The sequence below is a fragment of the Nyctereutes procyonoides genome, unplaced genomic scaffold (assembly GCF_905146905.1).
Source record: "Nyctereutes procyonoides isolate TBG_1078 unplaced genomic scaffold, NYPRO_anot_genome, whole genome shotgun sequence".
Lineage (NCBI taxonomy): Eukaryota > Metazoa > Chordata > Mammalia > Carnivora > Canidae > Nyctereutes > Nyctereutes procyonoides.
The window spans coordinates 39,195,701-39,215,245 of NW_026575047.1; the positions used below are offsets into that span (position 1 = coordinate 39,195,701).

At 39.2% G+C, this 19,545-nt stretch overlaps 1 protein-coding gene across 1 annotated transcript in view; it reads left to right on the forward strand.

The window, feature by feature from the left end:
* The first annotated feature begins 3,600 nt into the window (after positions 1 to 3,600).
* Positions 3,601 to 19,545, forward strand: part of AP3S2 (adaptor related protein complex 3 subunit sigma 2) — a 57,742-nt gene continuing 41,797 nt past the window's right edge. The window contains exons 1-3 of the mRNA XM_055326332.1: positions 3,601 to 3,744; positions 8,347 to 8,438; positions 8,823 to 8,934. Of these exons, the coding sequence (XP_055182307.1) occupies positions 3,676 to 3,744; positions 8,347 to 8,438; positions 8,823 to 8,934 (273 nt within the window). The 5' untranslated portion in view covers positions 3,601 to 3,675. The remainder of the gene's footprint in view (positions 3,745 to 8,346; positions 8,439 to 8,822; positions 8,935 to 19,545) is intronic.

The window sequence follows — 19,545 nt, forward strand, 5'->3', positions numbered from 1 at the left end:
GGCATTTTTAGCATGTTAAGTATTTTAGGACTTTATCCTCAACTTCCTAGAAGCCAGTGATTCTGGGGAGAGTGATAAGATTTGATTTGTTTATACCAAAGATCACTTGACTGCAGAGAAACTGAAGGCAATGAGCCCCACTGGTAGACTGTCACAGTGAGAGGCTGGAGTGGTTTGGTGTATAGTGGCGGGAGTGGAGATGGAAAGAAATCTAGGTAGACAGAGGACGAAAGGGACTTCCCAGCAAGACAAAAGTATCTGCCAAGCCATGGAGGTGGGGGAGTGGCTCGTTCCTTGAATATGCAAGTTCTGTACATGGTGGTTATACCACACCTACACATAAAATTTGATAATCCTTTTTTTAAAATTTTTATTTATTTATGATAGTCACACACAGAGAGAGAGGCAGAGACATAGGCAGAGGGAGAAGCAGGCTCCATGCATCGGGAGCCGGACGTGGGACTCGATCCTGGGTGTCCAGGATCGTGCCCTGGGCCAAAGGCAGGCACCAAACCGCTGTGCCACCCAGGGATCCCTGATAATCCTTTTTCAATTAATGTTACCTAATCACTTTCCATATTGCCACACAGATTTCATAGCCATTGTTTTTTAAGATTGACTATCATTTAATAGCTCTAACATGGTCCAATTTTGGGGTAATTAATTGATTCCTCCTTAGAGCTAATATAATTAATGTGTTAGTAACTGTTTTAGATTATAAAGTTCCCTCAATCTCACCCATAGAACCTCCCTGCACCCCCAAATCCCCCATCACCATATTTTTGTATTTTGTGGTCATTTCTTTAGGGACAGATTTGCAGGAGTCACATTACGGGGAGTCTAGGAGTTTTTTTGTAAAACTCTTTTTAGGTTGTCAAATTGCTTTCCAAAAGGGTCATTCTAAATTATAATTTCACCAGCACTGTAGGAGAGGACCATTTTCATGCTTCCCTTACCAGAATTGGGTGTAATAACATTTAAAGAATGATATTTGATAAGGTAAAAACAGTACTTTAAAGTTAATACTTTGTGATTAGCCTTTCCCCCCAATTAATACTGAGCTTAAACATTTTTTTCATGTTCATTACCTAAGTATGTTTCCTCTTTGCTTACTCAGTTTCATTGCCTCTTTATATACTGAGGGAGAAAGTCTTTCAGTTATTTATATTTTAAATATAACCACTGACCATTTTAACAAGTTCTTTTCCACTTTTAAAAAGTTAATCTTTTTACAAACAACTCTTTATATAGATATATCTATTGACTCTTTGTGATTTTTATTGCACCTAAGCTTATATTCTCCTTTCAAATGTTACTCAGTTTCAATTTCTTCCATTATCACCTGATTTTACATTTAAGTCCTTAATATAAGTGAGACAACTAAATAGCTTATTTTCAAATTGGTAGCAGTTATTCCAGCATATTTGTTGGATTCCTTCTGACAAGTTATGATGTGTCCTATAACACATATTAAAGTTAATTTGTACTTAAATTATTATTCTATTTTAATTAGTCTCCCTATATATAGTGACAATTTGAACCATTATAATAGGTTTTAATAGTTGGTAGAGCTAAGTCCCCTTCTTTATTCTTGTTTTAGAATTTTCTTTAATATTTCTCCTCAACATTTGAAACATTTTGTCAAGTTTCAATGCGTATTTATTGACTTGGGATTTTTTTTTTTTAAATATGCTTCATGCCCAGGGTGGAGCCCAATGCAGGGCTTGAACTCACCACTCTGAGATCAAGCCCTGAGCCAAGATCAAGAGTTGGAGGCTTAACCAACTGAGCCTCCCAGATGCCCTTGGACTATTTTCTTTTTTTTTTTTTGAGTTAAAAAATCTGGCTACAAGAGTAATACATATTAGTTTAGAAAATTCAAAAAGGGGATCCCTGGGTGGCGCAGCGGTTTGGCGCCTGCCTTTGGCCCAGGGCGCGATCCTGGAGACCCGGGATCGAATCCCACGTCGGGCTCCCGATGCATGGATCCTGCTTCTCCCTCTGCCTGTGTCTCTGCCTCTCTCTCTCTCTCTCTCTGTGACTATCATAAATAAATAAAAGTGTTAAAAAAAAGAAAAATATGTTAAAAAAAAGAAAATTCAAAAAGTGAAAACCAGAATTTCACTGTTTATTAAATTATGTACTACTCAATCAGATGCCATGCATTGTTCCAAGTGCTTACAAACAGTAACTAATTTTGCGTATACAACCATCTAAGTAGAATAATTTTTTTCAAGTGGAAAAGTTTTATAGTAAAGAATAGTAGTTTTGCAGTAAAGGAAACGGATACTATTGCAGTTTTACAGATGAAGGCACTTGACCAAAGTAGGCAGTGTTGTTACAGTGACCTACGCTCAACACTTTGCGTTGCCGCCATTCCATCAGACACGATAATTATTATTAATATTTTGATAATTATTCACATTTATTCTTGCTGTCAGACTACTTTAAGTCTTTTATACAGTGGGATATCCATGTGCATACCTTGTGTGATCTTTTCACTTACAGATACGCCATGAACACTTATCTATACCCTAAACTTTTCACAATATTATTTTTAATGACCATTTAATACTTCTCGTGTGCATGTGGAACAAGGCATTCAATTAATAACTTGATTCGGAATAGTTTGTTTCCCATTTTTCCCTGCAGCTAACACTGCTGAGATGTAAATTCTTGAGGCTTTTCCCATGTCCACGATCTTTTTTTTTTTTTTTAAGATTTTATTTATGAGAGGAGAGAGAGCAGGTGCACCCAAGCTCAGAGGGAGAAGGAGCAGCAGACTCCCTGCTGAGCAAGTAGCGGGACTCGGGTCTGGATCCCAGGACCTGAGCAGAAGGTAGACGCTTAACCAACTGAGCCACCCAGGTGCCCCACGTCCACAATCTTTTTATTAGAAATTCTAAAACTGGAAATCGCTGGGCCTAATGTTCTATACATTTTAAAGGCTTTGGATGCCCACTGCCTGTCCTCTGGACGGGGTGATGCTAATTCGTCGCTCTAAGTGCGATAGGGACCTGCTCCCGTCTCCCCCACTGAGTCACTCAAAGGAGAAGCAAAATCTACCAATTTGGGGTCGCCGCACGGATTTACTGAAGATCCCTGAATTCGCCCATTCACTGCCGACCTCGGAGAAACGGCCCTTTTGCACGAGCAGGCACCTGTCCGATGCACCGCAGCCCTGCGTGCAACACGGAAGAACGGCAAAGAAGCAAACGTTCCCCAGGCGGGCAGTGGCGCGGCGAGCCGCCCCGCGGGCGTCACGGTGAAGGCAGGACCGTAGGTTTTCGCGGGGACCGGGAGCGCGGCTGTTCTCGGAGCCTCGGCTCCGGCATCCGCTCTTCCGACGTGCTCCGCCCGGGGCTCTGCGGCCGGCGGCCCATCCGGGCGCGCGCCCCGGCCAGACCTTGGCGGGCGAGCCGCTGCTAGCCGAGGGGACGACCCGGCCCAGCCCAGCCCCGCGGTCAGCACCGGCCCGGCCCTCGCCGAGCCCCTCGCCGAGCCCTTCGCCGCCCCACCTTCCTCCTGGGGGCGCAGGGAAGCCGGACCCTTGGGCGCGGGCGCACGTTTCCGCGGGCCCCGCGCCGCCGCGCACCAAGCGGAAGTGGCCGTGTTGTGACGGAAGGAGATGCTTTGTGGGAGCCGCCGGCGCTTGAAGAAACGTGGCCCGCAAAGATGATTCAAGCGATTCTGGTGTTCAACAACCACGGGAAGCCGCGGCTGGTCCGCTTCTACCAGCGTTTCGTGAGTGCGGCGGCCTAGCTTCCTCCCGTCCCTTCGGCGCGCCCGTGTAGTCCCCACCCCTCGCTCCCCTGCCGGCTCCGGCCCCGGGCGTGACTCTCCCTCTCCGCGCTCCTGGAGGGACCCGGGCGGCTGTCTGTCCGTCTGTCCACCCTCGCGGTCCCTCACCCCTCCCTGGACCCTCGCATCTCTCGGCTACGTGTGACACTTCCCCTGAGGTCTCAGGGCGCGCTGAACGACGGCGGGGGTGTGCCCCACCGAGCTCTCGCCTGGTGGAAGTCCCTTTAATCTCCTTGGTCCCCAAGCGCGGTTGTAGGAGCAGGAAGAAATACACCAGCTTAAGAGTTTCTGCTTGAGCCAAAAGGTCTGCGCTTATTTTGCTTCAGTGCTGGCTAGGACCGCCCAGGGACTGGCTGCCCCCTTCCTCCTGTAGAGTTGAAGAAAGTCTGCTTAAAAGTGAGAAGTGATGAGAAATTATAAATGCTGCCGCGTGAGGGCTCACTAGTTGATAAATGGAAACTGGAGTTTTCCTTAAAAAAAAAAAAAAAAAACTTCTGGGAAAACACAAATGTCATTATTTGCCTCCCGCCCTTTGGTGTTGTATTTCTTCGTGGCAAGGTTGCACAGTGTTACAGACGTAATTGGTGAAAGGAAGAGGGTAGAGTCAGAAAACTGTTCAGGCATCAGCTCATCTTTTTTTGTCTGTGTTGATTCCGTGTTTCCTTTTTTTTTTGTCAAATAGAAATGAACAAAATAATTTTAACCTTTTTCATAGAATTTTTATTTTTTTAATTTTTAAAAAAGATTTTATTTATTTATTCACGAGAGACACAGAGAGGCAGAGACACAGGCAGAGGGAGAAGCAGGCTCCCTGTGAAGAGCCTGATTCCAGACTGGATCCCAGGATCCTGGTGATCCTGCCCTGAGCCAAAGGCAGAGGCTCAACCACTGAGCCACCCAGGTGCCCCTTCATAGAATTTTTAAAGCTAGATTACATTTTATTAAATGCTTTTGAGATAAAACTATGGACATTCAATACAAACATTCAATTTGTCTTTGCATTTTTTGTGTGTGAGTGTTTCTTTTTCCACCTTTGGGCGTTACTGAGAAATAAATCACATACGTATAGCTCACTTACTTTTTAAAATTTACTTTTCATTCTTATTACTTTATTAAGATTTTATTTACTGGGATCCCTGGGTGGCGCAGCGGTTTAGCGCCTGCCTTTGGCCCAGGGCGCGATCCTGGAGACCCTGGATCGAATCCCACGTCGGGCTCCTGGTGCATGGAGCCTGCTTCTCCCTCTGCCTGTGTCTCTGCCTCTCTCTTTCTCTCACTGTGTGCCTATCATAAATAAATAAAAATTAAAAAAAATTAAAAAAAAAAAAAAGATTTTATTTACTTAGAGCAATCAAGGGGGGAGGAACAGAGGGAGAGGCAGGCTCCAGGCTGAGCACAGAGCCCCACATGCGGCTGGATCCCAGGACCCAGAAGTCATGACCTGACTGAGCCACTCAGGCATCCCTATAGTTCAACCATTTAAAATATACAGTTCAGGGGTGCCTGCGTGGCTCACTGGGTGAAGTATCTGCTTTCAGCGCAGGTCATGATCCCAGGGTCCTAGGATCGAGTCCCACATCCAGCTCCCTGCTCAGCAGGGCATCTGCTTCTTTCTCTCACTCTCCCACTATTCTCTCCCTTTCTCTCTTAAATAAATAAAGTCTTTTTAAAAAATGGATTTTAGTACATTCACAAAGTTGTGGAACCATCACCACAGTCCATTTTAGGACATTTCCAATTCCCCAAAAAGAAGCCCATACCCATTAGGAATCATTCCCTATTTCCTCTTAACTTCCTCAGTTCTAGACAACCACTAGTCTGCTTTCTACTTTCTGTCTCTAAATTTGCCTGTTCTGGACATTTCATATAAATGGTATTCAATATGTGGTCTTTTATGATTGACTTCTTTTGCTCAGTATGTTTTTAAGGTTAATCCGGCTTGTAGCGTGTATTAGTTCTTCATTCCTCTTTATTGCCAAATTATATTCTGTTGTATGGATATACCACATTTTGATTGTCCATCAGTTGATGTTTCTACCTATGGCTCTTGTGAATGATGCTGCTGTGAACATTCATGTACAAGTTTTTATGTGCACATATGTTTTCATTTTTCTTTCCTTTTTTTTTTTAAGATTTTATTTATTCATGAGGCAGAGAGAGGGAGAGAGAGAGAGAGAGGGAGGGAGAAGCAGGCTCCATGCAGGGAGCCTGATGCGGGACTTGATCTCTGGTCTCCAGGATCACACCCTGGGCCAAAGTCAAGCACTAAACCACTGAGCCACCCAGAGATCCCCTGTTTTCATTTTTCTAGGTTATAAACCTAGCACTAAAATTGCTGGGTCGTATAGTAACTCTATGGTGAACATTTTGAGAAATTGTCCAACCGTTTTTCCAAAGTGGCTGTACTGATTTATGTACCCTTCAGCAATGTATAGGAGTTCCAATTTCTCCACTTCCCTATCAACATTTGTTACTATCTTTCTGATAAGAAACACTTTAATGGGTATAAAGTGGATTCTCATTATGGTTTTAATTTGTTTCCCTATTGACTAATGATGTTGAGCAACTCTGCATGTCCTTATTGGCCATTGGTAAACTTTCTTTGGAGGACATAGGATTTTTATAAGAACCACATTAGCTTGTAAGTGAAAGTTACCTTGAAAATTGCAGAGAACTAAGATATAAGGGGTTGTTAAAAGTCTTTGAGATATCTAAGCAAGTGTTAGTTCACCTTTCTGTTGAAATTAGAAATTAGCTTCACCATTTCATAGCACTTCTCTGCTGCCACCTCCTCCTAGGGTCAGATAAATGGCTTTAGTTTGAAAGATGTTTTTGTCAGGTTAAAAAAGTGCTGATATTTAGCATGTTTTGTACTTACAAGCACACAGAGTTAATCCTTTACAGTATCCTGGTGTCAGTGAGCTTTGTGACTTTAAATGGAAACAAGGAAAACAGTGACTGATTGACTCAAACTTAAAGCGAATAGTGATTAGCAGGTTTTCATTCATTCAGTAAATACTGAGCCATTGTTTATCCATGTTAAAATTATGAAATGTAATTTCTCCACAATGACATTTTCCCTGTTTTTTTTTTCAGTCTATTAAATACCCTTTCAAACTTAAATTCAAAAAAAAAAAAAAAACAAACTTAAATTCAATGCTTTAGAAAGAAGGGATTAACATTACTTGAGTCTACTTTCTGACTCTTAGGGCAAGTCCAGTCTGAAGGTTTTCTTAAACTTTGGTACTCAAAATGTATGCCCAGACCAGCAGCTTTGGTACCAGCATTGGTATTACCTGGACGCTTGTTAGAAATGCAATCTTAGAATATACCCCAAACCTACTAAATCAGAACCTATATTTTAATAACATTCCCAGGTGATTCGTTGCATATTGAAATGTAAGGGCATTGGTCTAGAGCTTTTAATTGCTTTTGTCTTAATGATCAGTTTATTTCTTCCATCATCCTTTTTTTTTTTAAGATTTATTTATTTATTTGAGAGAGAGCAGGGGGAGGGGCAGAGAGAGAGAATCTCAAGCAGATTCCCTTCTGAGTGAACAACCCATGGCAGGGCCCAATCCCACGACTCTGAGATCGTTAACGTGAGCTAAAAGCAAGAGTTGGGTGACTGAGCCACCCAGGTGCCCCCCATCGTCCTTTTTTTTTTTTTTAAACCATAGTTACTATGAACCTCCTCTGTATAGACAGAAATCAGTATGAGTTATCAAGAGGTATCATTACAGTTGAGCTTTCTTGTGTATGGTAGTGAAGAAAAGTATAACTTAAAATTCTAATCTGTAAATAGAATTTTTTTCTGTCAATAATACTTTGTTGGTGAGTAAATACCCCATCCTATATGTAATACCATATTTTACCAGTACAAAAGATGGAAAATTCAGGTTTTAAAAACATGGTTACACAATTAAATCTTGACCTCCCTGAAAGGTTAGACCTATTGACATTTGTTATTTGCCCTGGTGTAGATATATTCTAGGGGAAGGCAAAATACTCCAGGACTGGATCTTCTAGTTATTCTTTGGTCTTTTATGAGAGTTTATTAGTTCTCCTTCCCTTGTTTTTTTTTTTTTTTTAAGATTTTATTTTAGAAAGAGAGTATGAGTGGGAGGAGGGACTGAGGGAGAAGGGAAGAGAGAATCTCAAGCAGACTCTTCGCTAAGCATGGAGACTGAGGTGGTGCTCCATCTCACAACCCTGAGATCATGACCTGAGCCGAAACCCAGTCGGATGCTAAACCAATTGAGCTACTCAGGCACCCTGCTCCTTTCCTTGGTTATTAACCATAAGGAAGTATCGCTTTACCTCTCAGGACAGTAATGGTTAGTGACTTGATGTCCAGATAAATGTGCCCTAGCTTAATTCCTGTAACTGAGTCTTACCATTTTCCATAGATTCCCCTTTTATTTTTTCTGGAAACTGGTACCAAATCTTTAGATCGTTCCTGCTTGGAAGCACTTCTCTCCCTGTTCATCCATGGAATGTAGTTTTTCAGACATCCCCACTGATTCACTTTCTTTTATTCCATAGCCAGAAGAAATTCAACAACAGATTGTTCGAGAGACCTTCCATCTAGTTCTCAAGCGAGATGACAACATTTGTAACTTCTTGGAAGGTGGAAGGTAAATAATGGGCTTCAGTTTTCTATCCGTGTATCTACTGTTGGGTGTTCTTCATCACTGTTGCCTCTTCAAGTGGTACTCAAGTGTCAGGTGGGTACCTGAGCTGCCCAGGAAGAGACCCAGTTCTGTTTGGGAAGCTGTTGAATGATTGTGCTTCAGATATTACTCATTTAGATGTTTGGTTTCTGGGAAGATGGTAGAAGAAAAAGTGAGGTAAAGTGGTTTTAGGTACCTCTGCCAAACCTGGTTGCTGTTCCCCTGGTAGAAATGGCCTGTTGTTTGCCTGTCTTCCCCTTTCTGTTGCGCCCATTCTCATTCTTTGGCATGGAGTTTTCTTTGATACATTTAAGATACAGCCATTTAAACATTTCCCATCTTCCACAGTTTGATTGGTGGCTCTGACTACAAACTGATTTATCGGCACTATGCTACACTCTACTTTGTGTTTTGTGTGGATTCATCAGAGAGTGAACTTGGAATCTTGGACCTCATCCAGGTATGTGTAGTCAGCTAATGATGGCAGCCACTAATGAGAATTTGCACTGGATTTTTGAGTAACCATCCTGTAGATCTTTTTGTCAGTCTCTTTATTGATGCTGGTAAGAATTGCCAGATGTCCACCATATGGTGCTGTAAGAAAGCTCCTAGCAACCCTTAAAAACTAGAGCTTTTGGACTCATTGGTTTCTACTGAGCCCTCTCACTGCCTTTGGTTTTCATGTACAATTCTGACACCAATTCCAATGTGTGTGCTTCCCCCTCCACTACCACCTAGGAGTTAACTCAGTTCTCTGTGGGCAGTGACTAGGTGTCCCACAAATTTAACTCAATTCTGACACTATCTACCTGGAGATAGATACCAATCACAACTCCAGGGTGGTGTCACCTGTGCTTCTGACTGGCTATAGATCAGGGAGGTTCCCATGACTTCCTCCTTGGGTTTGATTTGCTAGAGTGGCTCATAGAACTCTTGAGAGGAACATGGTGCTTACTAGATTACCAGCTTACTATAAAAGGGTATAACTCAGGAATAGCCAGATGGAAGAGATTTACAGGGCAAGGAATGGGGAAGTGCGGAAAGGACATGCCCTTTCCAGTCAGGCCACTCTCCAAAGTCCACCAACCCGGAAGCTCTCCAAACAATGTCCTGTTGGGTTTCTCTGGAGATTGAGGGTGGGACTGAAAGTTCCAATCCTCTAATTGTATGGTTGGTTCTCTGACTACCAGCCTCCATTGTTAGGTGCTTTCTAAAAATCATCTTATTAACATAAACAGGACATCTTTATCATTTAAGAGCTCTATGCCAGAAACAGAGATGAATACCAAATATTTTCTTTTTTTTTTTTTAAGATTTTATTTATTTATTCATGAATGACACAGAGAGAGAGAGAGACACAGGCAGAGGGAGATGCAGGCTCCATACAGGGAGCCTGACGTGGGACTCGATCCTGTGTCTCCAGGATCGGGCCCTGGGTTGATGGCAGCACTAAACTGCTGAGCCACCCGGGCTGCCTCCAAATATTTTCTTATTATAAATTTTAGTATCACATCATCTTTTGAAATTTTTTTCAACTGTCAAACCGATTGACATTTAAGAATTCATACTTTTTATTTTCACTTGTAATTCTAGCCTAAGACAAAGAGACTTGATGTTTTAGTTAGTCTGTGCAATCTTAACATAGGTAAACATGATTTCTTTAGGATTTTTGAAAATGGCTTACAGATTTTTTAAAAGCTTTTATTTATTTACATGTTTATTTATTTGCAAGAGATGGAGAGAGATAGCAAGCATCAGCAGGGGGAGAGGCAGAGAGAGAAGCAGACACCCCACCAAGCAGGGAGTCTGATGCAGGGCTAGATCCTAGGAACCTAGGATCATGACTCAAGCCCAAGGCAGACACTTAACCTGACTGAGCCAACCAGGCGCTCCTGGAATTTTTTTTTTTTTTTTTTTTAAGTAATTTCTACATCCAGTGTAGGGCTCAAACTCAGAACCCTGAGAGCAAGAGTCACATACTGTATCAGTAAGTCAGCCAGGTGCCCCTATTCCATCATTTTATACATGAAATTTTAGGCAGGCTTCCTTTAAGTGACTTAAGTTTCTTAAGTAGAAAGCACTGAAATAGAAGCTTGCATTAAAACCTAATTAACAATTATAGAAAACTAGCTACAAAAATATAAATTTTACATTCAGAAAATCATTTTAAGATGATTGATTTAAAATCATGCTTATATTCGCATACAGTATATAACAGTACAAATTATCTAAAAAAGAGTATCTCTAAGATGATTTAAAAAGATTTTAAAAAAATATTTTATTTATTCATGAAAGACACAGAGAGGCAGAAACACAGGCAGAGGGAGAAGCAGGCTCCCCACGGGGACCCCAATGTGGGACCCGACCCCCAAACTGGGATCATGCCCTAGCCAAAGGCAGATGCCCAACCGCTGAGCCACCCAGACATCCCTAAAAAGCTTCTTTTCTTTTCTTTTCTTTTCTTTCTTTTCTTTCTTTTCTTTTCTTTTCTTTTTTTTTTTTAATATTTTTTATTTATTTATTAGAGATACAGAGAGAGAGAGAGATCCATGCTGGGAGCCTGATGTGGGACTCGATCCCGGCTCTCCAGGATCGCATCCTGGGCTGAAGGTGGCGCTAAACTGCTAAGCCACCGGGGCTGCCCCCTAAAAAGCTTTCTTAAAACACCTGAGTCAGATTGAACATTGAGAGTCAGTGTGGCATAATAGAAAGAGCTTAAGATCTAGAATCAGAAAACCTGCATTTGAGTCCTGGTTCTACCATCTGAATATAGAAGTAATAGGTTATAGGATTCAATTGTGACAATGTATTTTATAGTATTATAAACTATAGAATGCTATAGAAATGTGCATGTAATAAGTGTATTAGAAGAAAAAGGAAATATATAAAAAAGGAAATGATAATATATTTTTAAAACTAAGATGCAATTGTTGGAGGAAATGCACTCCCTACAGTGGAATGGGCATTTATTAAATAGTGTGCATTGGATTTGGGAAGATAGATATATAAAAGGTGAAAATAATAGGAACCCGGGTTTGTCTTTGAAAAGACAATAAAATTGAGGGATCCCTGGGTGGCGCAGCGGTTTAGCGCCTGCCTTTGGCCCAGGGAGCGATCCTGGAGACCCGGGATCGAGTCCCACGTCAGGTTCCCGGTGCATGGAGCCTGCTTCTCCCTCTGCCTATGTCTCTGCCTCTCTCTCTCTCTCTCTCTCTCTGTGTGACTATCATAAAAAGAAAAGAAAAGAAAAGACAATAAAATTGGGATGCCTGAGTGGCTTAGCGGTTTAGCGCCTGCCTTTGGCCCAGGGCGTGATCCTGGGGTCCCGGGATCAAGTCCCACATCGGGCTCCCTGCATGGAGCCTGCTTCTCCTTCTGTCTGTGTCTCTGCCTCTCTCTCTCTCTGTGTCTCTCATGAATAAATAAAATCCTTTTTTTAAAAAAAGAAAAAATCAATAAATAGTTGGCGTAATGTTTTGAGGATAAAAGTCAGAAAACATCAACATGTTTTTAGAAGATGATATACATAGTCATGTTTTTAGAAGATGATATACATAGTTGCATTACTAATGTATTTGAAATAGTTGAGTTCAAAACGTAAGTACCCAAATTAGATCAACAAGGCACTTAATCCAGTATCAGGATGAAATAAGAAAGGATTAAAAAAAACCTGACTCCATAATAGAGGAGTTAGAATTTTTTTTAATGTTGAAGTACAATAAAATCTCCATTGTATAAGGTATTTCCTAAACTGAGAATTAAAAAATCAGGCTACTTAAGCATATTTTACAGTGTAAATGGTTAGTATCCAAAAGCCTCTCAAAAAAAAAAATGTTACTCAAATATTGCATATTAGTTTTGGTACGCAATTACTCAAAGAAGATTTTAGCCAATAGTCATTTGTAGCAAGGAGTCAGGAGACCTAACTCTTGTTTCTATCTGCCCTATTAATAAGCATTGTGGCCTTAAATCATTTATGCATTTTTGGCTGTAGGGTTCTTGTTTTATGCTTTGGCTCCTCTGTGTTTCAATTTACAAGTATACTAGTTGTTCTTTTCTAGTTCTGAAAATACTCTTGGGAATACTGCATACTAAAAGAATGATTCATTGTGTCCAAATTGTCTTTATCCCAAGGATACAAGCCAGTTTAACAAGAGGAAAGTTCTTAGAATCTATTACAGCAGTAAGAAAGATAGTGGAGACTGACAAAGTTGAATCAGAGAGAAATGATTTTCCAAATTATATCCCTGAAATGCTCTCGAATTGGAATAGAAAGCATTTTTATTTGATTATATAGTGCATGTTTGTTTATTATAAACTGTTTATTGTTGAAGAAATAACACATTTATGTGGTTTAAAATTTTTCTTTTAAGCTTGTTAAACTTGTCCCCATACTGAACTTTATTATTAGCTCTAATGGCTTCTGAGTGATTATTTTGGATTTTTTAGGTATGTAATAATTTCATCTGCAAGCCACATAAAGCTAATCCTGCATTAACTGAACTTTTCCCTCAAAACGTACCTTTGCATTTCTTGGCCATTCATTCTTCCTGATAAATTCACAAAAAAGATATGCTAAACATACCAATATAGTTTCAAGAATGCCAGTAAAATGAAACTATCACCCAGATTAAGAAACAGTACATTGCTAGTTCCATAAATCAAAGCTCCTGTATACTCTTTCTTACTTCCATCCACTCATTCATTGCGTCCCTCCTCAGACTTTTGTGTTGGTCATCCCTTTGCTTCTCTTTATGGTTTTACCGTGTGATGTACATTCCCTAATGGTTATTTATCTTAGTTTGGAAAATCTGAGTGGCAGGCACAAAATTTAGCTGTGTAAGGTAAGGGTAACTTGCCACTTTTATTTTTTATTTTTATTTTTATTTTTTTTAAATTTTTATTTATGATAGTCACACAGAGAGAGAGAGAGAGAGAGAGAGGCAGAGACACAGGCAGAGGGAGAAGCAGGCTCCATGCACCGGGAGCCTGACGCGGGACTCGATCCCGGGCCCCCAGGATCGCGCCCTGGGCCAAAGGCAGGTGCCAAACCACTGCGCCACCCAGGGATCCCAACTTGCCACTTTTAGATGAAGGCTCCCAACAGAAGATAAGTTGAGCAGTGCCTCTGGGTCATGGTCTGGCTTCAGCATCCCTGAGAGTGTACCTAAGCTCCTTCTGGGTACATCTGAGGGCAAAGTCGTGTGAGTGCATCTGGAGATATAGCTTGCCATAGGCAAAGCATCAGGCTCTGGCTGTCTAGCAGAAACGTGGCCGGGAGGAATGGACACTCCACACTGTCTCTCAGCTTGTCCTGACCATACCCCTGGTTTTCTTTCTTTTCTTTTCTTTTTTCTTTTCTTTTTCTTTTCTTTTCTTGTCTTGTCTTGTCTTTTCTTTCTTTTCTTTCTTTCTTTTCCCTTTCCTTTTCTGTTCTTTTCTTTCTTTCTTTTATTTTCTTTTTTTATGATTTTATTTATTTATTTGAGAAGGGGAGAGAGAGAGAGAGAAAGAAAGAAATGAACAAGCATAGGAGCAGGGGCAGAGGGAGATTCAGACTCCCCACAGAGTAGGGAGCCCATTGCGGGGCTCTATCCCAGGACCTAGAGATCATGACCTGAGCCGAAGGAAGACGCTCAACTGACTGAGTCACCCAGGGGCCCCCATACTCAAGGTTTTCAAGAGTAAGTCAAAGCACATTTCAGTGAAGGTAAAAAATGTGTGTCATCAGCTGATTCAGGCAGCAGAGAAGTAGAAGAGATATTAGATTATTTCCATTTTCCTTTTTCTTTTTAACACAAATAAAACTATTGTATGTCTTTATGCAGACAGGTCTTCACATCCTGCTGAAAACAGAATTCCTGAGTCAAAGAGATGAATATTTCTAATTATAATGCCTGTAGGAAGATAGATACTCAGGAAAGCTACATTAATGTACAATGCCTCCAGGACTGTTTGAGTTCATGTTTCTTCCTACTTCCAACATTGAAATATGTCCTTTTTAGTCTCTACTCAAAGGTAGAGTGGTGCCTCAAATATCTGAATTTTTACATATTAATCATGCCTACTTTTTCCATGTGTAAATTTACAGTTATTTTCAGATAGACCTTTTATAATAGAATTGAACCGCTTGTCCAGTAAAGCCTAGATCCTGATTTATAGTTTCATATTTCATCTATTCTATGATACACACTTATTTTCCCACACTTTAGTAACTCATACATCAGGATATATTACAATAGATGACACCTTAGATTGGTAGCATTTCTTTTCTTACCACAAAAATGGTGTTTTCTCTTATAATCAATGAAAAGTAATTCTGTATATTTTTGAGTTTATCTTAAAACTTTTTTCTAAACTACTATATTAAATGTAAATAATCCATTTTACCTCCCATGTTGAAGAAACCTTAATATATAAGATTTAGAGTAGAATCCAAACTCCCTGTCAGCCTACAAGGCTGTCATGATCTAGCTCCTTTGTCTTTCTCTGTTTGAAGTCATCATATTCATGCACACCTTCAGGATATTCTAGCCATTTCTGCCTTCTTTCTGTTCCTCAGACACAGTACATTTTTGCTTCAGGGCCTTTGCACTTGTTCTGTCCACTAGAATGCTCTCGCTTGAGTTCTTTTCCTCTTTAGCTCTTCAAATGACTGGCTTCATTATTCATGACTTTTCTCAAGCATTGATCCTCTAAGACTTTCATGAAGGCCTGTCTGAAGTAACTCCCACCCCATCATGCTGCTTATGACAGTAGAAAAGATCTTGTTCATATCTTTTCTTTCCACACCCAGAACATAAGCCTGACGAGAACATAACTTGTTGGCTGAGGCAGCCCCTCAGTAGAGTAGAATGATCTGTGTCTAGCACGTAGTAACCACTCAACTAAATGTTGGTTAAATAAACATTATACTTAGTGAGATTTAGTTTTTATTTATCATTTTGTTCCAGAATTGTTTCTCTTTCTACATGAGTTTCATGCTGTTTATTTATTGTTGTTAATGTAGGTTCATATACTTAGTAAGATCAGTTATTCCCCCAGATGCAGTTCTTTTTCAATATATTCTCTGATATTTATAACCATTTATCCAGCTGTATACATTCTTGAATAATTTGCAGTAGTCCCAGAAGTCTCTGTTGGATTTATATTTAGAAAGGAATTAAAAATAACATTTCTTTCCATTTATTCATTTCTTCTTTCAGATCTTCTATTAAAGTTTTATTTCTTTTCACATAAAGTCCTAATGTCTTATGGTTTATCCTGAAATTTTAAGATATTAAGCTTTCATTCATTTTCACAAATGTTTCGTATAATTATACAACCTTCCCTTTAACTCTGTTAAACTGTTCACTCTCCATTGAAACTCTATACTTATCTCCTCTTCTTCGCTAATCATAAGTTTATCTTCCTATCACCATTGTTTCCAATTAAAAAGTATATATGTTATTAAGCTTTTTAGCACAAAGATTTAAGTCTTTTTAACACAAGATTTATTTCAATATATGTTGAGATATGAAACTTTCTTTTTTTCCATATCATTATCCAGTTTCTCCAGATTATTCAGCTTCCTGTCATTTTGCTACCCCTAGCTTAAACTTAAATTTTCTATATAGATTTAGGCCTATTCCTGGAATTTCAAGGTTATTGTTTTGGGTTTTTTAAATTATATAAGTAGAAAAAATATTTTAAAAAATCCTACAAATACTACATCAATATATTCTTTTTATAAAAAATTCAAATAGTTTATTAAGTATAATGGAGAAGTCCTTCCCTTGGCATTCATCCCTTCTCTCTCATACAGCACTCCCCTCTCTAGAGGTAGCCCTATTAAGTCTCAATGCATGTACACACACGTTATACACATTAACTTTGTAAAATAAAAAATAGTCACACAATATTAGTTCTGTAACTTGCTTTTATCACTTAATAATTAATAAGTCTTGGAGCTTTTTCCATTTCATATATACTTTTTATTAGTGCATGATTTTATAATAAAGTTTATTATATATTATAATATATATATTACATTATATAAATGAATTTATAATAATATAAATGAGTCTGCCATAATCTTTTATGCAACACCCAGTATATGTTTTGTTTTTTTTTTTTCCAGCATCTGTTTCAAACAGCACTGAGTACTACTACCCTTGCACATGTATCTGTATGCCCATGTGATAGTTTCTTTGGGATAGATTCCTAACATTGGAATTGCTGCTTTGATTAAAGGATGTGTATTTTTTTAAATTGATAGGTATTACCAGATTGTTTCCCCGAAAAAGGCCTGTTTCCCCATAACTTCACCAACTTTCAATATGAAGACTATTTCCAAATGTTTGCAAATCTGATGGGTGAAAACAGAGAAATTCATTGTTTTCCCTAGCTTTCTTGAATATTGATGAACCTCATGGCTCTCAGTGTTTATTGGTCATTTATATTTGAAAATATCTGACCATAGCATTTGTTCACTTTTCTCATGGCCATTTGTTTTATTCATTTGTAAGTGTTGCATTTTTTCTTAACTTTCGGATATCAATCCTTTTTCTGTTAAACTTGCTGCAAATATTTTCTCATAGCCATTGGTCTTTTAACTTTGGGTAGTTATGCTGGTTGATATTTTTCCTGATAATTCCAAGCTATAAAAAGGTTTTCCAATATTGCAGTTCCTTTATTTTTCTTTTGAGAAAACCATTTTTAAAAATTCCTTCAAATATATATATGTATATATATTTTTAGACTCAGTAAACTTGATTGATGACATATAAAGATAACTCTTATTTGTTCTCCTTATTCTTCAGCTCTTTTTTTTACATTTAAAAAAAATTTCCAGTGTAGTTAACAAACAGTGTTATATTAGCTTCAGGTATACAATATAGTGATTCAGCAGTTCTGTGCATTACTCAGTGTTTGTCACTCTAAGTGTACTCTTTTTTTTTTTTTTAAGATTTTATATATTTATTCATGAGAGACACAGAGAGAGGCAGAGACATAGGGGGAGAATCAGGCTTTCTGCGGGGAACCTGATGCGGGACTCGATCCCAGGACCCCAGGATCATGACCTGAGCCAAAGGCAGGCGCTCAACCACTGAGCCACCCAGGTGCCCCTTTAAGTATACTCTTAATCCCCTTCACCAGTTTACCCAACCCCCCTTCCACCTCTCTTCTGGTAACCAACCAGTTTATTCTGTATTTAAGAGTTAGTTTTTTGGTTTCGTTTTTTGTTGTTCATTTGTTTCTTAAATTCCTCATGAGTGATATCATATAGTATTTGTTTTTCTTGGACTGATTTGTTTCACTTAGCATAATACTCTCTAGCTCCATCCATGTTGTTGGAAATGGTAATATTTCATTTTTTTTTTTTTTATGGTGAGTAATACTCTGTGTGTATGCACACCACATCTTTATTTATCTATCTTTGGATGCCTTGGTTGCTTCCATACTTGGCTGTTATAAATAATGCTGCATATACCTTTTTGAATTAGTGTTTTCATATTGTTTGGATAAATACCCAGTAGTGGAATTTTTGGATCATATGGTAATTCTGTTTTTAATTTTTTGAGAAACTTCATACAATTTTCTATAGTGACTGCACCAGTTTGCATTCCCACCAGCAAAGCACAAGGGTCCCTTTTTCCACATCCTTGCTAATGCTTCTTGTTTTTTTGTTTTTGACTCTAGCCGTTCTGACTGGTGTAGGTGATACCTCCTTCTGCATTTCCCTGAGGATGAGTGATGTTGAGCATCTTTTCCTGTGCCTGTTGGCCATCTGTATATCTTCTTTGGAGAAATGTCTATTCGTGTTTTCTGCCCATTTTTAAATTGGATTATTATTAATTTTTATTAATTTTTTTTTTGGTGTTATATAAGTTCTTTTTGTATTTTGGTTACTCCTTATTGGATATGTCATTTGCAAATAACTTCTCCCATTTTCTAGGTTGTCTTTTTACTTTGTTGACTGTTTCTGTTGCCGTGCAGAAGCTTTTTATTGTGATGTAGTCCCCATAGTTTTTTTCCTTTTGTTTCCCTTGCCTTAGGGGACCTTTCTAGAAAAATGTTGCTATGGTCAGTGTCAGAGAGATTACTGTTTCTAGGATTTTTATGGTTTCCAGTCTCAAATTTAGATCTTTAATCCATTTTGAGTTTATTTTTGTGTATGGTATAAGTGGTCCCAGTTTCATTCTTTTGCATGGAGCTATCCAGTTTTCCCAATAGTATTTGTTGAAGAGACTGTCTTTCTTCCATTGTATATTCTTTTTCTTTTTAAAATAATAGTTTTTTTTTTTTTAAGATTTTATTTATGCATGAGAGACACAGAGGAGAGACACACAGAGAGAGAGAGAGAGGCAGAGACACAGGCAGAGGGAGAAGCAAGCTCCATGCAGGGAGCCCGATACGGTACTCAATCCCAGGTCTCCAGGATCATGCCCTGGGCTGAAGGTGGCGTTAAACGGCTGAGCCACCTGGGCTGCCCTCCATTGTATATATTCTTGCCTCCTTTGTCAGAATAATTGACCATATAATCGTGGGTGGGTTTATTTCTGGGCTATCTAGTCTGTTCCATTGATCTATGTGTCTGTTTTTGTGCTAGTACCATACTGTTTTGATTACTATAGCTTTGTACTGTATCTTGAAATCTGGGGTTGCGATACTTCCTGTTTTGTTCTTTTTCAGGAATGCTTTGGCTATTTGGAGTCTTTTGTGGTTCTCTACAAATTTTACAATTGTTTGTGTTCTAATTCCGTGAAATATGCTGTTGGTGTTTTGATGGAGATTAAATTAAATGTGTGGATTGCTTTGGGTGGTCTGGCCATTTTAACAGTATTTGTTCTCCTGAGAAAACCATTTTTATCACTATCACCACCCAGTTTATTTGCACTAGATTATGTAGCAAATGGCCAGATTGCTTATAGAACATCTGATAACATTTCTTTCATGTTTCAAGAGACAAAAATAACTGCAAAAGGTTCAGTACAAAAGTACACAAGATGGCACAGATAATCCATGTATGAAACTTCATCCCACCTGCAGCTTTTATAAATTTTAAAAGTAGAATTCATAAACTAAAAAA